This window comes from Piliocolobus tephrosceles, chromosome 1 (genome assembly GCF_002776525.5).
Source record: "Piliocolobus tephrosceles isolate RC106 chromosome 1, ASM277652v3, whole genome shotgun sequence".
NCBI lineage: Eukaryota > Metazoa > Chordata > Mammalia > Primates > Cercopithecidae > Piliocolobus > Piliocolobus tephrosceles.
In genome coordinates this window covers 186,285,962-186,298,944 of record NC_045434.1, presented here as the reverse complement: position 1 = coordinate 186,298,944, position 12,983 = coordinate 186,285,962, and the positions used below count along the sequence as shown (strand labels likewise).

Below are 12,983 nucleotides of genomic sequence, written 5' to 3'. Positions count from 1 at the left end.
TGTGTGTGTGTGCACGTAGGTGGGTGTGTACGTGTGTGTGCATGTGTGTATGTGTGTGTGCGTGCCTGTGTGTGTGTGTGTGCACACGTGCATGTAGGTGGGTGTGGGCATATGTGGAGGTATGTATGCTTGGGTGTGTGAGTGTGTGTGCATGTGTGTGCATGGGTGTGGGGGAGTTTGCATGTGTGTGGGTGTGTGGAGGTGTGGGGGTGTATTCCTGTGTGTGCATGTGGGGAGGTATGTGTGCATGGGGGGGGTGTGGGGGGTGTGACTGTGTGTGGGTGTGGGAGTGTGGGTGGCTGTATGTGGGTGTGTGGATGTGGCTATGTGGCTTTGTGTGGGTGGGTGTGGCTGTGGGGGGGTGTGTGGCTATGTGGGTGTATGTACATGTGATTTTGTGTGTGTGATTGTGGGGGTGGGGGTGTGTGGCTGTGTGAGTGGGAGTGTGTGTATGTGGCTGTGTGTGGGGGTGTGTGTGGCTGTGTGTGGGTGTGTGGGTGTGGCTGTGGGTGTGGATGTGCGTGTGGCTGTGCGTGGGGGGTGGGAGTGTGTGTGTGGCTTGGTGTGGGTGGGTGTGGGTGGGTGTGTCTGTGTGGGGGGATGTGGGTGGCTGTGTGTGTGGGTGTGTGAGTGTGGCTGTGTGTGTGTGTGTGTGTTTTCTAAGCAGGAAAGAGCAGAGCCTTCACCAGGTCCAGGAAAGGAGCAGGGAGGGCCCCAGGCTGTCTCAGGTCAGGGCCCACCCCCCTCAACCTTCCGCCTCCTGCTGCCTGCCCTCTGAGGGCCTCCCACTTTTCTGTCCCCCTGCCAAGGTACACACCAGCCCCGCCACTCCACAACGGGGCCTCTCACCCTCACCTACCGTCAGAGCCTGGCCTACTCCATCCCACCCGTCAGAATTGGGGGCAATTGCCAGGGGTCTTTGGGTCTGGCCTCCTGGCCTGAACTACAGAGGACCCAGACTGGGGCGCTGCCCAGAGAAGGGAGGGGTCCTGGCTGGCAGGGTGCCAAGGAGGGCACCGACTGAGGGGGGATTACTGAAGCCTGACCCCGAAGCTGGTGTGGAAACTGGACACTGCATGGGGATCTGATGGGGGTTGAGTGTGCCTGGGGATAGACTTGGGAAGGGGTGGGAGCTACGCAGCAGGGACTGAAGGTTGACAGCAAAGACCCTGGAGTTAGACTGCCTGGGTTCAAATCCAAGTGCCACCACCCACCAGCCACATGCCACTGGGCAAACAACCTCTGGTGCCTCAGTTTCTCCATCTGGGAAGCTCTCATAGGCATGTTGTGAGGAGGACAGTCAATCCATGCAGAGCACTTTACTCTGAGTGTGAACTGTTCAGAGAGAAGGGAGGGAGGACTGCATGAAGTGGGGCCTGGTGACCCAAGTGGGTAAGGGAGAGACACGCTGTGTGGGGAAGGGGCTCCCACGGGCTTCACACCCACACTCGGACACAAATTCAGCCGGTCCCCCACTCAGATCCCACCCCTGGGTCTCCCGACTCACTCCTTACACTTTTCCTGGGGTCCTCAGGCCTGATTCTATGAGGTACATACCTGTCCCAGTCCCCTCCCTTTCCCCCCAATCCCTGCCCCACCTGCCCCTGCCCAGTGCCTTGCAGGGAGGGAGGGCTGCAGCTCCTTCTCCTTTCAACCAGCCCTGGATGCCAAGTCTGGGCCCTGTCTTGTGGCCAGGTCCTGTGGCCCTGGTGTTCACTGGCCATCAGGCGCCTCCCCAACCCCGAGAGGTGCCTCAGCTCCCCATCCCCCGGTAGAGGCTGACAGCTGTGCCATGACCTTGTGGCCGCTGTCTCCTTATCCACCAGCTATTTGCTCAGAGGTCGTGGACTCTCACACCAAGGCTCATCTCTTGACTAGACAAGGCCAAACTCCCAGCCAGACTCCTCACCCGCCCCTACCAGGGGCTTCCACCTTGGCCTGTCTCTGGTGGTGTCTGGATATCAGTGGGTCAGCTCTGCCTATGATCACCTGCTGTGTGGCCTTGGGCAAGTTGCTGCCCCTCTCTGGGCTTCAGTTCCCTCAGCCACAACAATCAGAAGCTGGTCAGCAAGGCTTCAAGGACTGTTCTAGGGGGGTGGGTGGTTAAACTGAACTAGACGCGACATGTAACTTGCTTAGCACGGCCCCTGGCAGAGTCAGCTCTGGCACCAGCCTGGTGGTTCAGACAGTGGGCTGAGGAGTCCAGCAGACCTGGGTTTGGATCCCAGTGCTGCCTGTCTGTAGCTGTGGGCAAGTGACCTCATTTCTCTAAAACCTCAAATTCCTCCTTTATGAAAGGGGGATAACAGCCCCTGATGACGAACAGCAAACACTCAGGGCTCTTGCCCCGTGCCAGGCACTGTTCTGAGCACTTTATGTGGATTAACTCATTTAATCCTTACAACAGCTCTTTGAGGTTGGTCTCCTTATTGTCCCCACTTTGTAGATGGGAAAACTGAGGCACAGAGGCTTAACTCACTCACTTATGGCCACACAGCTGGGAAGAGAGAGCTGGGATGTGGCTCCAGGAAAGCTTGCTCATCATCTTCCACTTTACCATTGTGCTATCCCGTCTCTTAGAAGAGATAGTGAGCTCCGCCTGTAATCCCAGCACTTTGGGAGGCCTAGGCAGGCAGATCACAAGGTCGAGAGATCAAGACCATCCTGGCCAATATAGTGAAACCCTGTCTCTACTAAAAATACAAAAATTAGCCGGGAGTGGTGGCATGCACCTGTAGTCCCAGCTACTCGGGAGGCTGACAGGAGAATTGCTTGAACCTGGGAAGCAGAGGCTGCAGTGAGCTGAGATCGTGCCACTGCACTCCAGACTGGCAACAGAACAAGACTCATCTGAAAAAAGAAAGAGAGAGAGATAATGAGCTCTCTCCACCAGGTGAGGATACAAGAAGACACCCATCTATAAACCACGAAGGGGCTTTCGTCAAAAACCTGACCATGCTGGCACACCGATCTCAGACTTCCAGGCTCCAGAATGATGAGAAATAAATGTTTAAACCAAAAGAGAGAGAATAATAAAGGGCTTAACACAAGCCTGGCACACAGTAATGTGTCAATAATAGTTGGGCATTTAATAATAATAAATGCAGTCACAGAACTTTGGGAGGCTGGAGTAGGAGGATCACTGGAGCCCAGGAATTTGAGACGGCCCTGGGCAACATAGTGAGACCCTGTCTCTCAATAAATAAATTAGCTGGGCTGGCCAGACGCAGTGGCTTACGCCTGTAATCCCAGCACTTTGGGAGGCCAAGGCGGGCAGATCACCTGAGGTTAGGAGTTTGAGACCAGCCTGACCAATACGGAGAAACCCCGTCTCTACTAAAATACAAAATTAGCCAGGCGTGGTGGCGCATGCCTGTAATCCCAGCTACTCAGGAGGCTGAGGCAGGAGAATCACTTGAACCTCGGAGGCAGAGGTTGAGGTGAGCCGAGATTGCGCCATTGCACTCCAGCCTGGGCAGCAAGAGTGAAATTGTGTCTCAAATAAATAAATAAGCAAGCGGGATGTAGTGGCACACATCTGGAATCCCAGCTACTCAGGAGGCTGAGGCGGGAGAATTGAGCCCAGGAATTCGAGGCTACAGTGACATTTGATCATGTCACTGAACTCCAGACGGGGTAATAAAGTGTGACCCTGTCTCTAATAATAATAATAATAATGTTAGTAATCCAGCCAGGTGCGGTGGCTCGCACCTGTAATCCCAGCGCTTTGGGAAGCCAAGGTGGGTAGATTGCTTGAGGTAAGAAGTTTGAGATCAGCCTGGCCAACATGGTGAAACCCTGTCTCTACTAAAAATACAGAAATTAGCTGGGCGTGGTTGTGGGCGCCTGTAATCCCAGCTACTCGGGAGGCTGAGGCAGGAAAATCGCTTGAACCGGGGAGGCGGAGGTTGCAGTGACCTGAGTTAGCGCCATTGCACTCCAGCCTCGGTGACACAGCGAAACTTCGTCTCTAATAATAATAATAATAATAATAATGTTAGTTATCCTGATTACTATTACCTTATTTTCCTTTTCCTTCTAAATTTCTATTGATCTGCCAATAAGAAAACCCTCTGAGCCCCAACCGCCCCAGGTTGGAGCCTGGGAGGTCCTGGATGGGACCCTCCTTTGGCCCTCCTTTCTGTCTGTCTGGCAACCCCAAGGGAGGGATGTGTGCACAGATGTGTGGCCCAGGATGTGCAGATAGTCTGGGGAGGAGGTGTGGTGCTGGGAATTCCTATTCCACCAAGGCCAGCCCTTTACTCCCCACATCTGCTGGAGGGCTGAACTCCTGCTTCTAAGATTCCTGGGAAGTCCTCCCCTCTGTCTAGCTCTCCTTCCTTCTTCTGAGTTGCCAACAGCCTCTCCTCCCAGGCAGGGGTGATGGAGACCCCTCCTGCAGCCCCCACCATTCTCCCTACTTCCACCCCAGGGGGTCTCTTGGCCTCATCCTCAAAAATCCCAGCAATGCAGTGGAAATTAAAGTTACCTTAAATATTCTAATCTTATAACAATTTTGCTTCAATCAACATCTAAATGTGACCACATGTGTCTAGACCACCCAGCGGCCTGGTTGGTGTGGGGGAACAGAAGACAGAGGGCTGCTCTCAGACATGGGCCAGGCTCTGGGGGGCTTCCTGGGGAGAGGTCTGCTGGTCTCTGGGTCCTTCCCTCGGCTTTCTCCAGGCCTGCCCACACTGAGCTATCCTTCCCCTCTTCGCCTTCCCTCAGATAGCCCAGGGAGCCCCAGGCCTTATACTCTCTCCCTAACAACTTGGCTGGGGGAGGCCGGGGGCAGTGGGGCTCCACAGGCAAGCGGAGGTCAGAGTTGGCTTCATGGGAGTCACACAGGGCTCCCCACTCCTGAGGGCCTGACTTAACGCTCTCCTGGGTTGACTTGGAGTTCATAATAATTTCTGAACTAAGGGCTTCATGTTCATTTTGTACCGAGCTCCGTAAAGTATATCCTGGTGCAGGGCTCCCCTGCACTCACACCTCTACACCTCTCTCTCTCTCTGATCTCCCCACCCTGTACTCACAGTCAACACCCAGTCAAGCTGGGTTCAGTGGCTCACATCTGCAATCCCAGCACTTTGGGAAGCGAAGGTGGAAGGATTGCTTGAGTCCAGGAGTTTGAGACCAGCCTGGGCAACAAAGTGAGACTCTGTCTCTACAAAAAATTAGTCCCAGCTAGGGACAGGAGGACCACTTGAGCCTGGAAGAGTGAGGCTGCGGTGAGTTGGGATCACACCACTGCTCTCCAGCCTGGGCAACAGAGTGAGACCCTGTGTCTAAAAAAATAATAAAATAAAAATTAAAAATATTTATTTATTTTTGAGACGGAGTTTCACTCTTGTCACCCAGGCCAGAGTACAATGGCGCGATCTCAACTCACTGTAACCTCTGCCTCCCAGGTTCAAGCGATTCTCCTGCCTCAGCCTCCCGAGTAACTGGGATTACAGGTACATGCAACCATGCCCAGCAAATGTTTGTATTTTTAGTAGAGACAGGGTTACGCCATGTTGGCCTGGTTGGTCTCAAACTCCTGACCTCAGGTGATCCACCCGCCCTGCCCTCCCGAAGTGCTGGGATTACAGGCATGAGCCACCGCACCCAGCCAATAAACATTTATTGAGCACCTACTTTGTGCTGACAAGCTGTGCTAGATGCTTGGGGCTACAGCGAGGAACAACATAGACATGCCCTGATTTCACAAACTTGCCCTCCTTACACATTCAGACATTCATATATCCATCCATGCAGTGGTTTTGCAAGATGTTCCCCAAACAATCAAGCTCATCATAACTGCCAGTTAGGAAATACTTAGCATAGGCCATGACATATATATATCATCTTGTGTCATCCTTAAAACAGCCAGCAAGGGAGGCATTATGAGTCCCATTTTCCAGATGAAAAAAACTGAGGCTCAAAGGTCAAATCATTTGTCCAGTGTCACATGGCTAATAACTAGCAGAGCCAGGACTTTTGCCCTATTTCCTCATTTTCAGTCTCTCTCCCTGACCCCACATTGCATTCAGCTGCTTCCTCATGGGCAGAAGCTCCCGGCAGTTTGGGCTAAAGTCTAGGTCAGCTCCACGTCCCCAGCCCCTAACACAGAGCTACATTTTTGTTAAATGAAAGAATTCAGGCCGGCTGAGGTGGCTCACGCCTGTAATCCCAGCACTTTGGGAGGCTGAGGAGGGTGGATCACGAGGTCAGGAGTTAGACACCAGCCTGGCCAAGATGGTGAAACCCTGTCTCTACTAAAAATACAAAAATTAGCTGGGCTAATTTTAAAAAATTTTTAATTTAAAAATGGTGGCAGGCGTCTGTACAGCTACTTGGGGGGGCTGAGGCAGAGAATTGCTTGAACCCAGGAGGCAGAGGTTGCAGTGAGCTGAGATCGCACCAGTGCACTCCAGCCTGAGTAACAGAGGGATACTCTGTCTTAAAAAAAGAAAAAAAGAAAAAAGAAAGAAAAGAAAAGGAAGAATTTGGCCAGGCACAGTGGCTCATGCCTGTAATCCCAGCACTTTGCGAGGCCAAGGCGGGCAGATCACTTGAGGTCAGGAGTTCAAGACCAGCCTGGTCAACATGGTGAAACCCCATCTCTACTAAAAAAAAATATATACAAAAATTGAGGTGGGGCACAGTGGCTCATGCCTATAATCCCAGCACTTTAGGAGGCCTAGGCAAGCGAATCACGAGGTCAGGAGTTCGAGACCTGGCCTGGCCAATATGGTGGCACCCCCATCTCCACTAAAAATACAAAAATTAGCCAGGCATGGTGGCACATGCCTGTAGTCCCAGCTACTCAGGAGGCTGACACAGAAGAATCGCTTGAACCCAGGAGGCGGAGTTTGCAGTGAGCCGAGATCATGCCACGGCACTCCAACCTGGGCAACAGAGCAAGACTCTGTTTCAAAAAACAAAAAACAAAAAAAAAATTAGCTTGGTGTGGTGGCATACGCCTGTAGTCCCACCTACTCAGGAAGCTGAGGTAGGAGAATTGCTTGGACCTGGGAGGCAGAGGTTGCAGTGAGTTGAGATTGTGGCACTGCAGCACTTCAGCAGCATGGATGACAGAGCCAGACTCTGTCTCAAAAAAAAAAAAAGGCCGGGCGCGGTGGCTCAAGCCTGTAATCCCAGCACTTTGGGAGGCTGAGACGGGCGGATCACGAGGTCAGGAGATCAAGACCATCCTGGCTAACACGGTGAAACCCCATCTCCACTAAAAATTACAAAAAACTAGCCGGGCGCGGTGGCGGGCGCCTGTAGTCCCAGCTACTCGGAAGGCTGAGGCAGGAGAATGGCCTGAACCCGGGAGGCAGAGGTTGCAGTGAGCTGAGATCCGGCCACTGCACTCCAGCCTGGGCGACACAGCGAGACTCCGTCTCAAAAAAAAAAAAAAAAAAAAAAAAGGAATTCACACACAGACACAGTGCCCAAGGAACACCAGGAAACAGACACTGAAACACAAAAACGTAAATACGTAACATGTAATGTACTGGATAAGAGCTTTGTGTTCAAGTCCTGGCTATCTGGGTTCAAGTGCTGAATCCACCATATACTAGCAGTGCTCCTCAGTCTCCTCATCTGCAGATAGTGGTAGGGCTGTGGTGAATGCTAAATGAGAAATACATGTGAAGTACTGGCCTATCACCTGACTAGCGCTGGCACATGGCCACTCTGCAATAAAGATTAGCTATTGCTATGACTAACATTCATCCACACTCACTGGCAAACGTCCTCCTGCCCATGCGCACCACCCTCCCAATCCTTCCTCTAGCCTAGCTCAGTCATAGATGCCCTCATGGTTGACAGTCCGGGCTCCCAGAGCCAAAAGGAAAGAGCAGCTGCTTCTCTGCATCCCCTGGGCTGTAGCTGGGCCAGCCCATGTGAGCTCCTCACCAGCTCTGGGTTCCAGCAGAGATGGCTTCCTGGAGGAGGCCTGGACCCAACGTGGGTGAGGGAGCCAGGGCGAAGCAGGAGAGTGCTACTCTGTGTCCTGGCTCCCTCCATTGTTCTTTACAACACCGTCTCCCCCATCCTCGGCTGCAGCGGCCTCCCTCCACCCCCTTCCCCCTTCCCACAGTAGAAATTTTCCTCTCTCCTCCTGCCAGAGTGTAAATTGCCCCCAGGAATGCACTGAGTCCCACTGCTCCCCTGGCAGTGGCCGGCGGCTGTCCTGGGGTCAGGCCTGGCCCTACATCAAAGGCTGGGGATCAGTAACAGCAGCTCCTTGCCTGCTACCACCCTCCCCTCCTCTCTCCTACCCTCCCACCGGCCCTTTGGCTTCCAAAACACAGCACATGGTAGCACTTAAGCTCTGGGAGGACATTTTTCCTGCACCCCCACCCCCTACTAGCCACAATGAACTACTTGTTAGGAGACTATTTTAATTTTACTGAATGCAATTTCTGCTCCTGAGGCTTCTGTTGCCACCCGCTTCTTGGCCTTGGATGCCCAGTACAAACTTAGGGGAGGCCAACCCTCCAGGAGAAGGTGAAACCTGAATGTGGAAATTTCACTGGTGTTGGAGGTCTGGGGAAGGAAGGGGACAGTGTTACATCAGGGGAATGGGGCTGGTGCTCTGGCCTCCACTCAGGAAGTAAGGGGGGTTGATTAGGGGAGGGCTCAGAGTTAGCTTGTACAACTCAGGAGGCCAGCATGAGAGTTTGAAGTATGTATGTGACCAGACATCCTTGGCCAATGCTCTCTTCCAATGCCCTGGCTCCAGTAGGCAGGCACTTAGCCTGGCAGCTATATGTAAGCTTTGCTTTCAGGTCCTGTAGGGCTGACTGGAGTGGGAGCACTTCCAGTCTCCGGTCAGCCTCTAAGATTTGCTCCATCAGGTGCATCTTCTAGCAAATTCTGAAGACCAGGGGTCCAGTGGTCACTCTCTGTGACAGTACAGTGGTGGTTTGGAGACCCCTGGTGGCCAAAGGCTGAAAACCGAGACCTTTCCTTAGCGCTCCACCCAGCCAGCCCCAGGCCCGAAGGCCACCAGCATCAACCATCCAGCTCCAGAACTCTGCCGTGAGTCAGACTCCCCAAAAATCCTCGTTAGTCAGCCTCTCCCATATAGCCAGGCTCACCTGCCCCATCTTGCTGGGAGGGAATGGCCTAGCCTAGGGGGCTGTCTCAACCTCACAGTCATAGTAAGAGAGGGATGTGTAATCTACAACCAATCAACGACATGGGTGGGGACCAGGAAGTTAGTTTGCTGGGGATTGCATGTTCCAAATACTTCTGCAGTCTCCAGCTCCTTCCTTCCCTCAGCCCCAGTTGTGGGGCTGTAACTGGGAAAAGTCACTAAGGGAGCTTTGTTTCTACAACTCCCTAATCCTGTAATGTTGCCCAAGTTTAACGTTGGGAAAGGAAATATCCAAAACCTCACGGCATACAAACCGCTGCTCAAAAGTAGGCTGTGGTACCCAGAGGAGAGGAAGGGCGAGGGTCCCCCTGGAGAAGGGAAAGGGCGGTGCAGCTGACTTTTTTTGGCAGGGTCCAGACACTACATAAGGCTTTCCACATCTGGGGCCCAACATTCATTCCCTTCATCTCTTTCATTCATTCAGACTCCATTGTGACTGGACTGAGACCCACACTGAGTGTTGACACAGTTGACCGAAATTGAGTCACTGCCCTGGGACCCCAAATTATAATATGGAGAGGGACATAAAGAGGCTCAGAGGATGTCCCTATATTTGGGGACATGAAACTGACCATCCCTCCTTGGTGGCCTAATCCAGCTAGAGCAGGTAAGTCCTGTACAAACTGCCCCTCTCAGTGCTTCTGAAAACCCTGCTCCTTCCCTTACACAACCAAACCACATCTCAAGCACAATGCATCTAAAACTGGCTCCCCCCATCTCAGGCCTGCACACAGACTTTAGGCAAGGCCTGGGACCCCATTTCCCTCCAACAATCTGAGTGTCTAAACCTCAGGGCCTTAGGCTATCCCTAAGCAGTGCTACCAAATACAGCCTGACACAATCTCTTGCTTCCTCCCTTTAAAAGCTATCTTAAGCTCTCTAAGCCTGGGAGAGGGAGCTGTGGGCCTGTTCCCTTTTCCCCTCCCAGTGCTAACCTGGCAGTAAAAGAGAATCTTCATTAAGAGCATGGGTTTTGCCCATTGGCCCAGCTTTGAACCCTAGCTTTTCCACTTACTCACTGTATGACCTGGGCAACTTGTGGCCTCCACTCTAAAAATGGAATTCTTGTGAGCTGGCTAATGCATGCAAACTGTTCAGTAGTGTATTTCAAGTGGTAAGCACTCAATAAATGGCACCCCAACAACAGGGTTTACATGGCCTTTCTAGCCAAACCTTTCAACTTGGTGGCCAAGTGCCCTGGACAGTTCATTTTAGGTGCGTCTGGAATAATGGTCTGCTTCTAGATTTTGCTGCACACACTACAGCCAAAAGCGACTCTGAAGGGGCTTCAGTTGCTTATACTGGCTCCCAGGTTTCCCAGACTCTCTCGTCTCTGGAGAGAAGCCACTGCTAAACCAAGTCAAAGAAAGACTGGGCCCATGAACCTACCTGGTCTCCTCACACCATTGTAACAAAACACCTGGGGATGAGCAGAAAGAAAACAGGACATGACTGGGATTTCACTCAAGAATGTGTCTTTATTGAAGAATTTGTAAGAAAAAAGGATGTGCCCTCTGTAAAAAGAGGAGATATTGCCTCCAAACAGCAGGGAGGAATGAGAGCTGGGTGGCTTCCCAGAAGTCAGTGTTTCCGGCATGGCTGGCTCCTTTCCTGCAAGCACTACAGTGTGTCACACCACAGCTAGCAACTCCTCCCCACTCCCTCCCAGCCCTTCCTCCCTCCACCCCACAACCCTATAGCCATTTGAGGCAAATGGCTTTTTAAAGGCCCAAGGATAGATGTGCCAGGCTTGCCTCTTAATGGGGTCAAAGTGGGTTTTGCTTTGGAAAAATTCAAACAGGAATGTAAAAGGTTTGAGCTCTTTCTAGTCCAACAAAGGGTGATTACATCTGGCCCCTCTCAAGGGAAAGGGAGCAGAGACTGTCGCTCTTGAATGTGCACACATGGGGTAAATGGACTGTATCACAGTCTGCTCTTTATTTGAATGGAGAATGGAAACAGGTTATAAGAATATATAACAATCCATGTTCAAGAGTCACTGAGTTCTGGAGGGCAGAGGGAGCACAGAGGCCTGCTGATTCCAACAGTGCTCCTGCTGGCTGTCCTCGAGTCCTAGGGATGGTTATTCCTCTCCAGCTGGAAGATTGTCCTCAATCCGCCTGATGAATCTCATCCGGATTTCTGTCACACCATCTCCTTTCAGGGTGTCCTGGACAAACTTTGCCTCCACAGCCATCTGGACCTGGGGGTTAGGGGGAAAATGAAGGAGTAGCTGCCTGGCCACAGCCTCTAGGGAACCAGTGGGGATGGGGCATAAATGACTCATCCACAGCAGCCAAAAAAGCAGAGCTGGTTTCCCACAAGCACAGGATTGACAGCGCCAATGTTCTGTTGCATAAGACAATGGCTCCAACCCTTAAGGAGAAACTTAGCAAAGAATACCCAAGAATGAGACTGTCACCAAATAAGCCTATCTGAGAATGGATGTTCCTGGGCTTTGGGGACTGACAGCACCACCTTCCAGCCTGGTATGGAGGAGCATCACCATGTAAAGATGTCCGACTTGGATCCTACCTCAGCAGCATCACCATCTTAGACAGTAAAGTGCTGGGGTGAGCCAAAGCCCTGTCTTTTCTCTCTTTCATTCATTCACTTATCAAGTCCCTATTGCATTTCAGGTGTCCCAGAAGATAAAGAGCTGCACTCACCATCTCCAAAGCTCCCCGCAACACCCCACACAAGAGATTGGAATAAATAAGGGATGAGTGGTTATCAGGAAGTTCCACAAAGTCCACCAAGGGGTTATTTTCCAAAATGAGGGAGAATTCATCACCAGCTGGGCTCCAATTAGTAATGCTTGGAGTGATGCCCAAGTACATCTTGAACGCCACCTGTCAGGGGACACAAAACAGCGCTTTAGGGAAGAGCAGCAGGAACTGTACCACTGGGAAGGTGACAGAACTGGCAAAGGGGAAGTAAGTGGCTCAGGAACAAACCTGTGGCCTCTGCAAGATGACATTTTGGACACTCAGGGCAACAAAGGAGAAGCATCTGTACATGATGCCGCACCCCTCTCCTTCACGGCGTCATACAATTTTGGCTGTCGCTTTGTTTTGTTTTGTTTTCCCAAAAATATTTTTCTTTCTTAGGCATCATACAAGTAAGCAACAACTCACTCACTGCCTGCCTGTACTGCTCAGTGGAAGGGAGCACTAGTCTCCCGACACCGTGGCTGCCTGAGTGCAGAGGCCCCTAACCCACTTCCCTGTCCTCTGTCTGTGTTACCTGAATGTACCTTCTTAAAAGTGAAAACACATTACTGGGCAGAGAAAAAGTCCTACCCTATCCGCCCTCCTAATTCCAAACTCTCACAGAGCTCTCTCCACTGTCAATCCTCTTCAGGATTTGGGTATGGCCAGCAAGCTTACAACAGAAAGACCAACTTCAGGTAACTGACACCACAGAGTTATGGGTGCTAGGTCATTTATTAATACTGTAATAGATAGCACTAAGACTAGGAATAGTAAACATTTACTATATGCACAACACTATGCTAAACACTAGCATTTTACCTAAATGTTCGTGTCCATTATTCATTTACTCCTTAAAACAACCCTGTGGATAGCTCTTATTTTCTTCGTATTAAAGATTAGGTAACTGGCGCCAGGTGCGGTGGTTCATGCCTGTAATCCCAGCACTCTGGGAGGCCAAGGTGGGCAGATCACCTGAGGCTGGAAGTTCGAGACCAGCCTGACCAACATGGTGAAACCCTATCTCTATCCAAAATACAAAATTAAAATTAGCCAGGCACGGGAGTGCATGCCTGTAATCCCACCTACTCGGGAGGCTGAGGCAGGAGAATCGC

General features: G+C 51.7%; 1 protein-coding gene across 1 annotated transcript; it reads right to left on the bottom strand.

The window, feature by feature from the left end:
* Positions 1-10,610: 10,610 nt before the first annotated feature.
* TRAPPC3 (trafficking protein particle complex 3) lies at positions 10,611-12,177 on the bottom strand. Its single transcript, XM_023232294.2, has 3 exons — positions 12,115-12,177; positions 11,827-12,009; positions 10,611-11,360 (listed from the first exon to the last, which is right to left on the bottom strand). The coding sequence occupies exons 1-3, from the start codon at positions 12,175-12,177 to the stop codon at positions 11,241-11,243; spliced, it is 366 nt and encodes a 121-aa protein (XP_023088062.1). The 3' UTR covers positions 10,611-11,240.
* Positions 12,178-12,983: the final 806 nt, after the last annotated feature.